Here is a 12,219-nt window from a genome sequence, read left to right as displayed (position 1 = left end):
GTTAAACAAGAACCAATAATAATAATTAAAGGCCTTATTCTAAGCAGCTTAATTAACTATACTAATACCAATAATGGGTTAACTACGCCCTAGCTAATAAGCTTTAATATAGATCCTACTGGTTATAAGCCCCTTAGAATAGAAGAAACACTAGAGTCGTAAGCTTTATATATACGCTTAAGATTAGAGCGGAAACTAACTTAAAAATAGGGCCTCTGCCTCCTTAGCTAAAGTACCTTAACCCTTTATTAAACCTTTAGATATAATATAAACTAGGCGAATATAGATAGATTTTTAACTAGGTAACGTCAATTTATACGAAGGCCGCCGGTTTTGAAAATCGGCCAATTTTTTAAGCGAGTATTTTGCGTATTCTAGGCCCGCGATAACAAATAAATAGCAATTGCACCTTGAATTTAACTATCGCAATATTCTATAGAATAACCAATCTGCTTCTTCTCTATCGCATAATACTTTAATTAAGAATTTTGGGTATTGGGTTGAAATTGCATACGAATTCCAAAAGGTAGAGATTTTGACGTTCCTTGCGTTTTAGCAGATGGACGCTTTTCAAAACCGTCGGCCTTTGTATGCACAAAAGTGCTGCCAAAATTTTTAACTGCTGTTCTAAAAACTCTATCTAAACTGCCTAATTAGGAAATGCTGCCAGCGCGCTGCAGTCTTGACCTCGATTTGGGCAGCGTAGCGCAGCTAGCGGCCCTGATTGGCCAGCTCGCTCGCTGCTAAGCCCCAAAGCTCGCTGAAGACTCGCTGTTAGACCTAGGTTATAGTATATACAGGGCTTACATAACTCTTACGTAACTAGGGGACTATATAAAATACCCTACCTCTAGCGACGTTGCTGTTCTTCTCCTTTCCTTTCTCTAGCTTTAGATCTTCGTTAATAGATAATCCAATCGTACAGGCTTACATGCATCCTTTTTGCTGTGCTCGTGCCTTGATTAGCTAAGTCTCTAACAAAGTGTTTAATTAAATACTCCCTCGTACCTTTTAGTATACTTACGTCCTCTATCGCGGTAGTACCTCTTACTACGTTAGTACTTTATCTAATTCTATAGTCTTTAACGTAATATCCTTTTTTACTAAAAGCTGCAAAATCTATCCTTTCTTACCACCTATGCAGCGAGCTGTCAGCGCGCTGTATATATATCGTTGACTGGCTGTTATTACTCTATACGCTGACCATTACCCACACTGGTTCTAGTTTAGAGACAGGAAACGATGGCACGGAGGTACAGAGCCAGTTAATGCGAGACATAACAATGCTTTTGGTTACAATTAGCTAAAACAAGCTCACAAATATGCTGAAGAAGCGGGTGTGTGATCGGTCTAAGACCTTTAGTAAATACAGACAATTACCATCCTGATCTGACCGTCCAATTAGTTCTTTAACCCAATTGAAAGAAGGAAGCTCAACACATACAAGCCGCTAAGCACCTTTCCTAAAATCACCATTTCCTCCATGAACTGCATGCACCACTATGACTTTCAAATGCTATTGGACAGGACAAGCTAGCATATTCTTAATGCCTCGCGACTTTTCTTCAAGTGCAGCTTCCATCTTTTTAACTTGCCCCGAATTGGTTTCTATCTCATCTCTAAGTTTCTGAATCTCTTCCTTGAAGGCTTCCGCTTCTTCTTCGCCTTTCTTCATTTTCTTTTCAAGGGATATCCTATCTTCTTTCTCTATTTTCATCATTGCTTCAAGAGCTTCTCTTTCCTTTGTCATGGCAGCTTCCAGGGCTTCTCTTTCTTTCTTTACATCTGCCTCTAGGCTTTCTCTCTCTCTTTTAAGCTGTGCCTGCAGAGATTCTCTTTCTCTCTTGACCTGTTCCTCTAGAGCTTCTCGTTCTTTTCTGGATTTCTCGAGTTCCTCTTTCGCCTTTTTCATAACTGCTTGGGATTCTTCAAGTTCTTTCTGTACTTTGCTGATTTTTTCCTGAGTTTCCTCTAATTTCTTTGCATAGAAAAGCATAAGGACTTGGCCGGCTGACGTGTCCGCAATAACTCCATGTGCCTTGAATAACTCCCTCTGAAAGTTCAAAACTGCTGGCGTCTTCTCCAGTAAATGTGTTATCACTTTGAGGGCGCTAGCATTTCCCCTTGGGAAATGCCTCTGGAAAGTAGCACCTTGCCGCAGGAGTTCGCCCCAATATGCGTCTACGTTTCGTAGGTTGTTTTCACGTTTTTCACCTTCCTTCTGCGCAATATTGTCCCACATGGTTGTTACCAACACGATATTACCGTAGTACTCAGGCCCACACAACTTCTTCAAGAGGCGCAAGCACCTAAGAGAGGAGCCCTGCATCCTATTATCTGTGATTCTTTGAACATAGATAACCCCTGTAAGGTAAATCTTCTGTGTGTATGCCGCCCGCAAGTAATCACTTATTGTCTCGAGGATATCTGCATCGGAACGACCACTGTCGTCAAAGCCAGGAGTGTCGATCAATTTAACAGTTCGATCACCGATCGTGGTTTCAATTACCTCGACATGCTGGGTACCTATGACAGAATGTTAGTAGGATAACAATATGATACCTTGTATTCAATTCACAAGAATGGGGGTTACGCACAGGACTCTAGATAATGCCCAACTTTCAAGTCTTTTCTTTTAGTAGCATCCCGGATGAAGCTAGTTTTTCCTGTTCCCGTTTGGCCCATGAGAGCAATATAAATATCTGGAGAAGGTTCTGGAGGTGAAGGTGGAGATGGCTGCATACCATCGGCGACGCCATCTGTTGTCGAGCTGGATTTCTGGTTTCCCGCCGCTGCATCTTCTGCTTGCGATGAATTGGACTCCGCTAAAGTAGCTAAGGGAACTTTACCTATCGTTTTGCTTTCCAGTGAGTCACTCTTGGGACTCTCTGCAAGTTTTTGGGATGGTATTATTGGTAGTTTTCGTTCTGTGGTTTTCGCTGCTGTAGGATTCGGCTTGGGACCCGCAGTGGGGTTTTCCAGGATCTCGGAAGAGGCCTTGTCTTTCGTGCCATTTGGCGCTGATTCAGCAGGGTCCGCAGGGGCCATCACGGTCTCGAAGAACGTTGAAGGAAGATGTATGCTGGATGGACAGTTTCGAGAGGTTTAGAGAATCATGTTAACTAAGACAATGAGGACGTCTGGTCAACGTATGATCCCAGCTTCCGATCTCAGCTGGGTCCAGCCTGGGACCTTGCTTAATGGAGCAAGAGGCTTACAAACAAACCGCACATTGGTATCGCGACGCAATATGCTGAATGATGTTATGTATGTCGTGACTCGAAATGTTCTTCCCGTATTGCGCCCAGTGAACATTGGGTGAAAATGATTGGCGCACGTTGTCAATGATAAGGAAGACACGAACTTACCGCAGTGGCTTTACAGTTCATAGGCTAGGCGTGCATATGAAATGACAGCTCTCAGCCCGATGCACGTGGGATACTGCTGGGCCAGACTACAGGAGGCATTCCGAGTCGCTGCGACACACTTACAAGTAAAGAATGACCCTAGCTTCATTCGCTTCAGGCGTACTATTACGATACATATCAGCACTTTGACGCCGCCGCCAGAAAACAATCCCCTTGCTTTTTTTATTACCCCTCGCAAAAAATTTGAGCCTCATTGCGCCACATCTTTCTTGAAATCCTAACTGTGACACGAAAAGGTGTCTAGCAGAATAGGCCTTTTCGCTATCATGATCAGCGGCATCGTGTAAGCTGACACTTCTACCATTAGCCCTTTTTCCTGTGGTGCTAAATGAAGTGCAAAGGCAATGGTTAACGGTTCTGATTAGGCCAAAACGTCAGCAGTCGTTAATAGCAGTGATGGGCATCACGGGTGTAGGGAAGACCTATTTCATATCCAAGGCCACAGGACAAGACTTGGCTTTAGGAAACTCATTGGAGTCATGTTAGGATGCACCCTGCCATACATCGTCCACATTTAAACAGCATCTACGTTCATATATCATGGCTAATCGTGTTCTCGCTCTAGCAACTACAAAAATTCAACAATATGAAATCCGCTCTGAAGACAGGAATATAATCCTGCTCGACACCCCCGGGTTTGATGACGGGCAGAGGCAGGATATTGATATACTTGAGGAATTTGTTAGGTATCTTAATCGGCTCTCTGCAGATGGCCTCAGTTTAGCTGGTATCATATACCTTCACCGTATTACCGATAATCGGATGCTAGGCTCCGCCCAGAGAAACATTCGCTTACTCGATGCAATGTGTGGCGATGACTTCCTAAAACATGTAATTCTTGTTACAACGATGTGGGATTGCACCGAGAGAAGTATCGCCTTTACTCGGGAAGATACCCTGAGGAATAATTACTGGAAGCCATTGATAGAGAAGGAAGCAACAACAGAGCGTTTTGGAGGCGAAAAGACTCAGGCAAAGGAGATAATTCGCAAGCTGCTGAAACATCCGCCCTCGGACGGGATTATGCTGGATGTCCTGCGCGAAAGTCACAACCAGACGTCTGTTTCAGATACCAAGGCTGGTCGTGTTCTGCTGGAAGATAAATTCAAAAAATTACAAGAATTTGATCGTGAGCTAAATAGCCTACGAGAAACACAAAAGGAAATGCAGAAGACAATTCGGGAAACAGATCAGTCAGAGATCAACCTGATTCGAAGGGAGATCGCGGAATTAGAAACAGAGAGAAATAGATTATGGTCGATCCTAGAGAAATATAATAGTGACGCACCACATAGCACATCATTGGAGCAGGAAGAAAACGCCGGGATTTCATCTGCAGAAGCTCAAATACGGCCAATGAGCCCCAGCCAACGAGGTCTGTCAGGCTACGTCAGTGGTGGTGCCTCATTCCATGNGTTTTCGAATAAGCCATCTACTCCGCGTCCGCCTCGGTCTCCCTTTGAAGGATCCCGTATTCCGTCGCAAAGGCAAGGCTCCCAGAGTAGGCCAACAACGAATTCATTTGAGCTTGACAGAACTTCCTCACCGGCTCGTTTTCACCAAGCCACAGCTTCTGAAGATAATGCCAGGGAGCAATCATCCACCCCCGACCACCCCCTACCCGGAAAACCGTTCAAATACACAAGGTCGGCCTGGAATCCGGAGTACCGTCGTTGGTCATATAATACGTATCATCGTGGTAAGTGGACATGTCAACAGTAGCTGCATGTTACGAGTAAAAAAGCTCACTTAATATAGGACAGTGGGTATCAGGGTGGTGCTCCAGTGGCCCCCAACAGCAGAGCTCGCCACCAAACTGGCGATATCATGATCCTATACGAGGTGACAGTCAGAACCCTCCATTTACGGACACGTCTGTATATGAGGGAACATGGCAATATACCTTTGGTAAGCTAATCCTAATTTCATAACTAATGTTAAATTCTCGCTAAAGAATGAAGACGGTCACAACTGGAATAATATATAGTGCACGTTGGTACTCACAAAGCCATAATAAGAGATGGCTTAATTATAGTAAGAACATTACTATAATCAGATAAGATGAAATATAAAGCTTGTTTTTATAGTTTCCGTCATCAGAATATCATAGGCATTGTTTTGTGCTATTAACACAATCTTGAACCAACACGCCTCCAGGAGTTCTGAAATGGTACGTAAGCTTCGGCAATATTCTTCATAGGCAGATCATTTAAAAGCATCTTTGTAGCCTACCCGAAGTCTAAACACAACAGCCTTCCACCACGCCATTCGGTGTTCCTAGGGATCATGCAAGCCTCTCTTAGCGCCTTTCACCTTCCTCAGAGCGTCACTTCATATACACCAGTCAAGGTAAGGACTAGTTATAGAAGCTCCAGTACTCCAATAATTTTTTCTTATCATCTAAAAGATAAGAACTCGTGGTATTTATGATATTTTAACTACCCTTGAGGAATAGCTTAATCAATGGTGTAAAGGGGCCCCAATGATATATTCATTCATAAGCAGTGATAATGATTGAATATTTTGAAATCCTTATAAATATATATAGGAAACTTAAAGCCTTGTGGTGTAGTAAAAGGATACTGAGGTGTGTGTATAGTATTAATTATACGCCGCTTATTTAAATATACACGCAAGCAGATGGCAAGCAATAAGAAGGGGGATAGAGGACTCTAAAACAATGTCGACTACAGCAAATCGCTACAACACCACACCAAGACTGGTGATATAGCCTCTATGCAATATCGCGATAAATCGGCTCTCTTATAAATACGATGCGATAAGTGGTCAATTTATTTATTCATTCATCATTGGGACCCCTAATGGTGTATCATTATCCTAACGGAGTATTTATACCCGACATACTGGGCGGACCAAATACGTCATCGTGTCTCTGTGTGTGTTTATTTCAGTTAGAACTATTTCAAGACATGTCTCACGATACTTGCGGTGCGATTGACTCTAGATATTGCTAAGTTCACAGGGTATAGACGGCACTGAGTTGGTCAATTATAAGGCCGAAAGATGAGACCCCTTCGTGATCTGCTGAGTTCGCTAATTCTAAAGCTGTCTACCTCAATCATTCTGTGCCTAGACGAGTCTGGAAATTGAAGTAACTTTACCGGTTAATGAAGACTAGGAAATTGCTGCTGCGTCCCTAACTACGGACGCATTGTATAAGATGATTTGTCCAATTTAATTAGATACATCACTGTCTGTTTGATAAGATCTACATGCACAAGTTACACAAATCGCACCTTTATACTAATTTCGCTCTCAGAGCCATTCTCCATTTAACTCATACTGCAGATTTAGCGTCGCTTTTCACTAGCAGCCTTGCTACACTTTCATAGCCTTCCAAAATAGCAAGTTGGGCTGCTGTGCATCCGTTCTCATCGATGGCCTCGATATCGATGTCAGAGCCTAAAAGTTGCTGGACAATCGTGGTATAGCCTCGCATACTAGCTTCATGCAACGCAGTCTTCTTGTTGTTAGATTTTATCGTGGGGTTAGCCCCTTTCCCGAGAAGTAAATTCGTTACTTCTTCATGTCCTCTTGTTGTAGCTAGATAGAGCGCAGTGCATCCATTTTTGTCTATCGAGTCAATTTTGGCATTGGCTTCTAGTAGTTGCAGTACTATTGCCGTATTACCTCTTTCTGCTGCACGGTGTAGCGCTGTCTTTCCAGAGTCGTCATTGGCCTCGATATTGGCGCCGTGGTCAAGTAATATTCGCAACAAATTCTCGTTCTCTCTCTCCACTGCCCAGTGCACCGTGCTACATCTACCAGACTTTGCCTCAATATCGGCACCATTTTCTAGGAGGATTCGAACAATGCTCTCGTGCCCTTTTTCGGCTGCCCGTCCGAGCGCTACCCATTCATGGCTATCTTTCGCATGTACGTTAGCACCAGCCTCCAATAGGTGGCGCACTATTTGCTCTCGGCCCCTCTCAGTAGCAAGGTGAAGAGCTGTACAACCGAATTCGTCCTGTGCTTCGAAGGAGATGCCTATCTCCAAGAGCAACATAACCACGCCCTTTTTGCCTTCTTCAGCGGCAAAATGGAGAGCTGTCCATCCGGCCTGATCCTTAGCGTTGAGCTCAGCGCCTTTTTTTAATAATATTCGAACTATAGTCTCGTGCCCTTCCTTCGCCGCCTGGTGCAGGGCGGTTCGGCCGTCTTCATCCTTGGCATTAATAATCTTCTTGCTGGACCCTTTGTCCAGGAGCAACTCGACTATCTCTTTCTCTCCTCTGCTAGACGCCACGTGCAATGCTGTCGTTCCGGCGTGATATTTTGCCATGGTATTACCACCTCTCTCCAATAAGAGCTTGACAACTTTGTACTGGCCATATTCACTGGCAACTCTTAAACCACTGTTCAGAACAACATCAACCGCCTCCCCCCGGGCCTTGCTTGATGTCAATGAAAGATCCACTAAATCGCAGAAACCCCAGATACAGCCAACGAAAAAGGTGGATGGTGACCAACTTAATGATAACTTCAATTTTGCTCTGAGTGAATCATCCCAAGCCATTGATTTCAGATAGGGCATTGCTAAGCGTTTCCATTCCCTGAATGATTGGCTTTCATCAAGGTTATTCAAGACAAATCGATTGAATAACCGCCCAAGAACACCCTGACTGAGACAGTTACCACTTGCTTGGCAATGAGAAGCCCAGTGCAATGTTGCATATTGGCTGAAGATACCATTCGCCTGTGCCACAGCGGCCTTAGCATTCTCACGATCTAATGGAGTAGCCAGCCAGAGGGCAAGACATCGTTCAGCAGCAATTGAATGTGCAGTCTCAGAGGAAAATCCAGCGCGGGTTTCCAAGTAGTCGCGGATGGTAACATGCGCAAACCGAAAGACATCCATAACTTCATCGAGGATAACGAAATCACAGCACATATACAAAGCTTCTTCCTTCGAAACATGCGTGAAGTTGCCTTCGGAGTCTACACTGACAGCTGCAAGAAGCTCCTCGGTAGAAAGTTGCCTTTGTGCACATAAGAGCCATTTCAAGATTCGGTCTCTGATCGGTCCACTCTTGGGTCCCAGTTGGGTTAATGACTGTAGGTAGATTTCTGAGTAAATATCAGCCAGACCTTTGGGCAGCTTCTCAAGTTCATCCATTATGTCTTCCAAAATCATTCTCCGACTGCGGAAGTTTTGAAGCTGAAAATTAACCCAACAGAACCTGAAACGCAGAGTTTAGCAATATTCGGGACTTCCATTAAAGGACGAGTAGCAACCCACATTCCCTTAGCACCCTCTATCAACTTATCGATCAATAACTGCCTCAACTCTTCGGAAACAGCTCCCCTAAGAATTTCTTTCTTTCGGATACATTCCTCAACTTGATGGTGAACAAACCGCTCGATATCGACAGCATTGTCATCTTCCCCAATGCGCACTTGTAGCGAGTCATTGAGTTGGAAAAGAACATTCCCATCATCTCTACTGGACACTAGTATCTTTACAGGTGTTGCCGATTCTTTAGATATATCTTTTAATGCTCTCAGAAATGTAGACCGCGTGTCTACATTGCATTCGTCAAGTGCATCGATGATGATGGTGACTGACGAGTATGTATTAATTACATCGATGATGAGCTTTGACGTTTCATCCAAAGTTAGCTTCCTTGGCCCGAATCCTTGATCCTGTATATCTATGTACGCTTTCTGAACTAACTCGTGGATAGGGAAGATAGGGTCCGAACAAGAGAGTTGTCGTAGGATACTTCGAAGTATCTCCTCTGGGTTTCCTCTTTCGGGCTCTGCAGTGTTACGTACACAGTAAAAGTATGCCACATACTCAGAATCTCGGTTTATTGTTAACTGCAAGTGATTAATTACAAGCGACCTACTAGGATTAGACTCATAGCTTGGTGGTGACCCCAGTTTAAGAAGGGGGGAGGATTCATACACAAGTTTTGTCTTGCCGGATCCAGCTAATCAGAATTGTCAGTTACTATGCGGCTAGAGAAGGTATCACGTCTGGTGATATTTACGAATTCCACGTAGCCACAGAAATTTTCCTGTGCCAGATTTTTCCCAATTATCATATTCGCTTTTCCGGAATAACCACAATCCAGAGTCCTTCAAGCTATTTTGATGGAGTATAATATCGTGGTGTTTTGCATACGGAATAGTCGACAGCCACATCAGGACATCTCTTTGGCTTGGAGCTGGAGAAAGAATACTCAGTTAGATACTCAAAGTAAATATTTGATTAGTGTAATACTGGTGTGGTCATTGTGCAAATCCGATACTTTGCATTTCATCTCAACAATTGATACTCTCAGCTCGGCTAACAGGCTTTTCAAATTGCTGTAGTTCGAAGATTGTCCTGAGAAGGTTAACTTTAAGTCTTGCGACAAATCTCGGGCGGAAATCTTACTCGAAGCAAGGGTGCCTAGCTTTTTGGCCATGGCTTCTTGACCTGGAAGGAGAATTTCGTCAGATTAGATCTCCAAGTGCTCCTACGGGGAAGTATACTTTCCGCGTCAGCAAGCTTTGCGAAGCGCTCGACCTCTGACTCTTGCTGTATAATGCTGAGCAGAAGAGGTTCAAATTTCTCTGCGCTGTTCTTGATGGTATCCACCAGGCGAGCTACGGTGATTCTGTTAACTAGTTGCATAACATCAACGTTTAGTTGAGATATACTTGCTGTTCCTTTCTTATAAAACTTTATAGCTTTCGAAAGGTATTTAAAAATCCTTAGATACAGTTCGATCAAAGCCCGTTCCAAGCCATCATACGATTTTAGTTCCGGGTTCAAGTAAAGATCTTCGAAGATCGCGTAACGGCTGATGAGGTTGCTGATGCGCTCCATGCCTTCGACAACAGCGCCAAATGTTTGATGGTCGGTCAAAATTACCTGGAAGTCCATCAGCACTGGCTAGCTAAATTTAGACTAGGAACTTTGTGCGCAACTTGCAGAATCAACTTAACTCCAGCCCAGGGGAGTGCGGCGTGTCCTGGGTCGTACTGCACCGCAGAGTCAATGATTTTGATAAACTTCCCCACCCAAGTAGCTATCTGGTCAAATTTATCTCGTAATACGATTGGCGTCTTGTTGGTCCTTTTAATCGTCCATCTCCCGGCTTCGCTTTGTGTTCTGGTGTCTATAGCCACCTGCTGCAACTCAACCAAAAGGACTCGGATATGCAAATCGCTCTTGCAATTCGAATTAACGCATTCAAACTCCTGCACACTTAGTTCTTTTATTGCACACTCCCACAAATTTTTGCTTGATCTAGGTTAAAGCGTCAGTTTGATTTTCGTAAAGCGTTGCTTGGTATCACTAACGGAGCTGCCAACCCCGCACTGAGGTTCACGAGCGACATAATGCTTTTCTGAGCGTAGCGGGTCTAAATGTCAGACAAATGGTTTCCCGAGTTTTCTACACACTGAATTGCACGATAGGAGTTCGCCTTTGAGTGTTCAGTGCGTTTTGTCCTGTCTCCTGAAAAAGAAAATTGGTTATCTTAGTAAGCGACTCAGACGGCAAACGAGACAGTAAATCTCACTAGTACTTAACTAGTATAGCTTTATATAAAACCTATGCTAGCTTTATTTAACCCCTGCTAGTATAAATTAACCCCTATAGTTATAAGCGCTGTCTCGTTTGCTGTCTAAGGGCCTTTGGTACAAAAACATAGGAGGGTCAACTTATTAATTGAACGCGACGCTACTACAAAGTAATATATCTCTACCAGTTGACTAGTTAACCACTTTAAAAGGTAATCAATTATATTTTAAGGGCCACTTTATTTATCTATGTACTTATTTATGTATTTTAGCTAATATAAAGTTCTAAAATTACAGGTTGAAAATTTTTAACACGTCTTGTTGGGTTAACTTTACGAATCCTCTCTTAATGCCTTAAAGCAAGCGGTATTACCAACAATAATGTGGCGACTTGCGCTATAACCCTTTAACTTCTCTAGCCTCTTTAACTCCTCTAGCCTCTATAACTTCTCTAGCCTCTATAACTCCTCGCTATACCTAGCTATATACTACCTAAATAAAACGTATACTAACCTTAACTATCCCACAGCTCCGGAGGCTTATGTTGGATGGCTTTAAACCCCAGAATATTAAACATTAGACAGAAGTGCTTACCCGTGCTATATACCGACTCCTTAGGGAAAAGAATCCCCATACTTAGTAGGTTAGGGCGCTTTACTAACTAGTTTATAAAATAGGGGATACTATACTTATTGCAAAAACTGGCTTTAGTAAAAGTATTGTATTTTATACTTTCTTAGTCTTAACCGGCTAGATTATAATATAGCTTATCCTATTAAGTAAGCTAGGGGAGAAATAGGTTAAGTTAATTTATTAGTACCCTAGTACAAACCTATATTTAATATTAGTGGATATAAAATTCCAGAACTCTTAACTGCTTAAGGATATTAAGAATGGTATATATACCTATATACTACTTAGGCCCAAGCAAGCTGTGTCTTCTAAATTTTAAAAGATCCTATAGGATCTATTCTTCCAGTGTTAAATTAGACTGGTGGCTATTAATAAGTGTTATATACTTTATTAGTGGAAGGAGTTTTAGAGCAACTTTATCTTAATCTATAAGCTACGCCGGTCTCTCCTATTAAGTATTATTTTCTTTAACTGCTCTATAACTATAAATATTAAGACAGAGTAAGTAATAAAAATTATAGTGGGTTTTAGCCAGAGGGAACTAGCCTAGGTACATTAGAGATTATCTATATATTTATTAACTAACCGGATATCTTAATTTATATATTTCCGATACTAAAAG

General features: G+C 42.7%; 5 protein-coding genes across 5 annotated transcripts; 1 reads left to right on the top strand and 4 right to left on the bottom strand.

Moving 5' to 3' along the window:
* Positions 1–1,516: 1,516 nt before the first annotated feature.
* K441DRAFT_569456 (P-loop containing nucleoside triphosphate hydrolase protein) lies at positions 1,517–2,742 on the bottom strand (the record flags this gene model as incomplete). The annotated part of the gene is made up of 2 exons (XM_067643865.1): positions 1,517–2,526; positions 2,598–2,742. The coding sequence occupies 2 exons, from the start codon at positions 2,740–2,742 to the stop codon at positions 1,517–1,519; spliced, it is 1,155 nt and encodes a 384-aa protein (XP_067502138.1).
* Positions 2,743–3,443: 701 nt separating this feature from the next.
* Positions 3,444–5,521, top strand: K441DRAFT_639628 (uncharacterized protein). Its single transcript, XM_067646586.1, has 5 exons — positions 3,444–3,711; positions 3,794–3,909; positions 3,994–5,127; positions 5,187–5,336; positions 5,390–5,521. The coding sequence occupies exons 1-5, from the start codon at positions 3,695–3,697 to the stop codon at positions 5,413–5,415; spliced, it is 1,443 nt and encodes a 480-aa protein (XP_067502137.1). The 5' UTR covers positions 3,444–3,694; the 3' UTR covers positions 5,416–5,521.
* A 1,226-nt stretch (positions 5,522–6,747) lies between these two features.
* On the bottom strand, positions 6,748–7,032 carry K441DRAFT_504347 (ankyrin repeat protein; the record flags this gene model as incomplete). Its single annotated transcript, XM_067642041.1, has 1 exon — positions 6,748–7,032. A coding segment is annotated over one exon (285 nt), but the record flags the coding sequence as incomplete, so codon positions are not given.
* A 225-nt stretch (positions 7,033–7,257) lies between these two features.
* On the bottom strand, positions 7,258–7,473 carry K441DRAFT_508659 (ankyrin; the record flags this gene model as incomplete). The annotated part of the gene is made up of 1 exon (XM_067642073.1): positions 7,258–7,473. A coding segment is annotated over one exon (216 nt), but the record flags the coding sequence as incomplete, so codon positions are not given.
* Positions 7,474–8,202: 729 nt separating this feature from the next.
* K441DRAFT_502449 (uncharacterized protein) lies at positions 8,203–10,688 on the bottom strand (the record flags this gene model as incomplete). Its single annotated transcript, XM_067642021.1, has 6 exons — positions 8,203–8,629; positions 8,689–9,294; positions 9,358–9,382; positions 9,443–9,619; positions 9,918–10,311; positions 10,368–10,688. Coding segments are annotated over 6 exons (1,950 nt in total), but the record flags the coding sequence as incomplete, so codon positions are not given.
* Between the last annotated feature and the right edge of the window lie 1,531 nt (positions 10,689–12,219).

Source organism: Cenococcum geophilum, assembly GCF_001692895.1.
Source record: "Cenococcum geophilum 1.58 unplaced genomic scaffold K441scaffold_31, whole genome shotgun sequence".
In the NCBI taxonomy this organism is placed as follows: domain Eukaryota; kingdom Fungi; phylum Ascomycota; class Dothideomycetes; order Gloniales; family Gloniaceae; genus Cenococcum; species Cenococcum geophilum.
This window is presented reverse-complemented; position numbering and strand designations above follow the sequence as displayed.